Source organism: Uranotaenia lowii, chromosome 2, assembly GCF_029784155.1.
Source record: "Uranotaenia lowii strain MFRU-FL chromosome 2, ASM2978415v1, whole genome shotgun sequence".
NCBI classification, from domain to species: Eukaryota; Metazoa; Arthropoda; class Insecta; order Diptera; family Culicidae; genus Uranotaenia; species Uranotaenia lowii.
This window is the reverse complement of record NC_073692.1, coordinates 360,319,179-360,322,245: the sequence shown is the minus strand read 5'-3', so window position 1 is coordinate 360,322,245 and position 3,067 is coordinate 360,319,179. Positions and strand designations below refer to the sequence as shown.

The window sequence follows — 3,067 nt, the reverse complement described above, 5'->3', positions numbered from 1 at the left end:
CTTTTCGACTAGCTCCTGCATGAGCATTGGATTCACGAGACAGTCTCTCTGTTCCTCAGCAATCAGTGAGCCGATGAAATGTTGTACTCCTAGGGCCCATGGACGATCTGGTTCCGTTTATCAAGCGATTTTTTCCTTATCCTTTGTTCCAGCTGCTTCATCTCCGCTTCTTCCGGCAGCTGCTTAGTCCGTACTCATGCCCTTCTTTATGTCTGGGATGTCTGTAAGCGGTTTCTTTCACCGAGACCCAAGAGCAGACTTTCCAGATTTCAATTTAGAGGTACTTTTGCCAGGTGGTTTTTCATAAGTGTTCTGGCTAGCGACGCATACTTTACAGACATACTATACTTAACTGATTGGTCTTTCACACGGGAATCGACGCCCGCGCATCCAAAATGCTCCCCCAATTTGCACAGGCAGCATTTCGGATATGCGAAGTTTTGTTAGATTTTAAGGGAATGGTAAAGTCACCAAACTAGGGAAAGCAGACAGCTGTAAATTACAGTTTGTGTAGTTTCTATGCGGTTGTTTTACATTTTTACACTAGCCAACTACGACCAAGGTTTTTTAAATGCCCCTTTTCACAACGATTATATTATTTACACTTTCACATAAATATTTGACAGTTGATCGAAGTTTCCGAGTGGGCAGTTTTAGTGGTTTTTGTCTTCCGATGCGATAAACATGGACCCCAGTGAACTGCCAGTAGTTTCCCACTTTCGCTCCACGGATCTGATACAGCCGCTGAAGGATCCCCAACCGGTGACGGCACACTTTCGGGGAAGCTTTCGCTTCCGCCGGTTCCAGTCCAACCCGGATCTGGCAACAAACAAATTGGTCGAACTGAATCGTTTCGATCGAATTCCTTCACCCCCGGTATGTGGTCCGGAAGTGTTGATGCTGCACAAGAAAATGGAAAAAATCAAGCCTTTCGAAAAAAAGAAAGGTAAAATTCAGATTTGATTTTTTTCTAAATTTATTGAAATTTTAATGTTACTTTTTCCTCACAGAGAAAACGCGACTATTCGTGCTTCCCCCTAGTTTGGAGTCCGGGACGTGTCAGCAGAAAAAGGCACCGAAAACAGACCCTGGAAGCGACGCCGAAGAAATTGACAAGCTCTGTCAAGGATTTTCAGGTCAAATGGTGCCCTTGAAATAAATACTCGAATGCCCTCGAATCAGCACCAAACATCCGGGAGGTTTTGCAAATTAAAAATCTTTCGAATTTTTTCACTCAACCGTTGTCAACAAACATTTCCAGCACAGCGTGAAATATTTCCCTGTGTGTTCTGGATTTCCAGCTCAGCCTGAACCGACGACGTCATCCATTCAGAACCGATTTAGCGTGAAATCAGAAATTCAGATCTCCTTCCTCCGCCTTCCGCCAATCTCGTCCATCTCTAGGCCCTGGTGAATGGAAAAACCGATCGCTTCGTTGATGTAAAATTGAAACTATAAAAATTCATAGAACCAAGGGACATGAGCATGTACCAACTTTTTTTTTGTTCGTTGTTCTAGCTCATCTCCAAGGCACCTAACAGCCAACAGCTGGTCCTCTTGTGGAGGTCCTTTTTGTCCTTTGGAAGTTTCGCATCTTTGTTTTCTCTCCTCGATGAATGCGCTTTAACCAAAGCAGAAAATAAAAGAGTAGAATAATAGATACAATCACAACGTCTTTGTGTCCGTTCGCACGTTTTCAACAGACAAAACCCAAAATGAACTAAATTGTACAATTTTGGAAAACATTCACCATTGTCTTGGGTCTTTGTTCTGCGGAAGGACTTCAGGTTTTTTCCTTTCCTAGACGCGTTGTCTCCAGGTGAGATCCAGCCTTTGTGTGTTGTTTCTCTGAAAGGATGCAATCGGAAACCTGCTCTCGGTTTCTCGGTGTTAGCTAGCTCTGTTGTTATAATTTTACCAATGTCATGCCTGGCAAAAGAATAAATAACAACACACAAAAAACGTATCAACCTTGGACAACGTGTGTGATTTCTACGACGGAGGTTTCCAGTGACTGCGATAGTAAATCAATCTTGAGCAAACATCTTGAGGACCTTTTTGGTTTTCGGGAAAGTTACATTTGGCTTGCAAAGGATTTTTAAGATTAACACAAGAAATTTAAGAAGCTTCACAGATAAAGATACAATGTATAAAATTGAGAAAAATGGCATTGTCGAATTTTATATGTCAACCTGTACATGATAGGACCGAAAAAAAAGAACAGCTTAAAAGCGAAAAAAACAAAAATGACAAAAATGACAAAAATGACAAAAATGACAAAAATGACAAAAATGACAAAAATGACAAAAATGACAAAAATGACAAAAATGACAAAAATGACAAAAATGAAAAAATGACAAAAATGACAAAAATGACAAAAATGACAAAAATGACAAAAATGACAAAAATGACAAAAATGACAAAAATGACAAAAATGACAAAAATGACAAAAATGACAAAAATGACAAAAATGACAAAAATGACAAAAATGACAAAAATGACAAAAATGACAAAAATGACAAAAATGACAAAAATGACAAAAATGACAAAAATGACAAAAATGACAAAAATGACAAAAATGACAAAAATGACAAAAATGACAAAAATGACAAAAATGACAAAAATGACAAAAATGACAAAAATGACAAAAATGACAAAAATTACAAAAATGACAAAAATGACAAAAATGACAAAAATGACAAAAATGACAAAAATGACAAAAATGACAAAAATGACATAAATGACAAAAATGGCTAAAATTACCAAAATGACAAAAATGACAAAAATGACAAAAAGGACAAAAATGACAAAAATGACAAAAATGACAAAAATGACAAAAATGACAAAAATGACAAAAATGACAAAAATGACAAAAATGACAAAAATGACAAAAATGACAAAAATGACAAAAATGACAAAAATGACAAAAATGACAAAAATGACAAAAATGACAAAAATGACAAAAATGACAAAAATGACAAAAATGACAAAAATAACAAAAGTTTTAAAGATAACAAAAATTTCAAAAATGACAAATATTACAAAAATTACAAAAATTACAAAAATT

The 3,067-nt window shown here is 36.6% G+C and overlaps 1 protein-coding gene across 1 annotated transcript; it reads left to right on the top strand.

Annotated features, from left to right (window-relative positions):
- Positions 1-638: 638 nt before the first annotated feature.
- LOC129743565 (uncharacterized) lies at positions 639-1,415 on the top strand. Its single transcript, XM_055735604.1, has 2 exons — positions 639-946; positions 1,011-1,415. Exons 1-2 carry the CDS (start codon positions 685-687, stop codon positions 1,157-1,159), a joined length of 411 nt encoding a protein of 136 aa, XP_055591579.1. The 5' UTR covers positions 639-684; the 3' UTR covers positions 1,160-1,415.
- Positions 1,416-3,067: the final 1,652 nt, after the last annotated feature.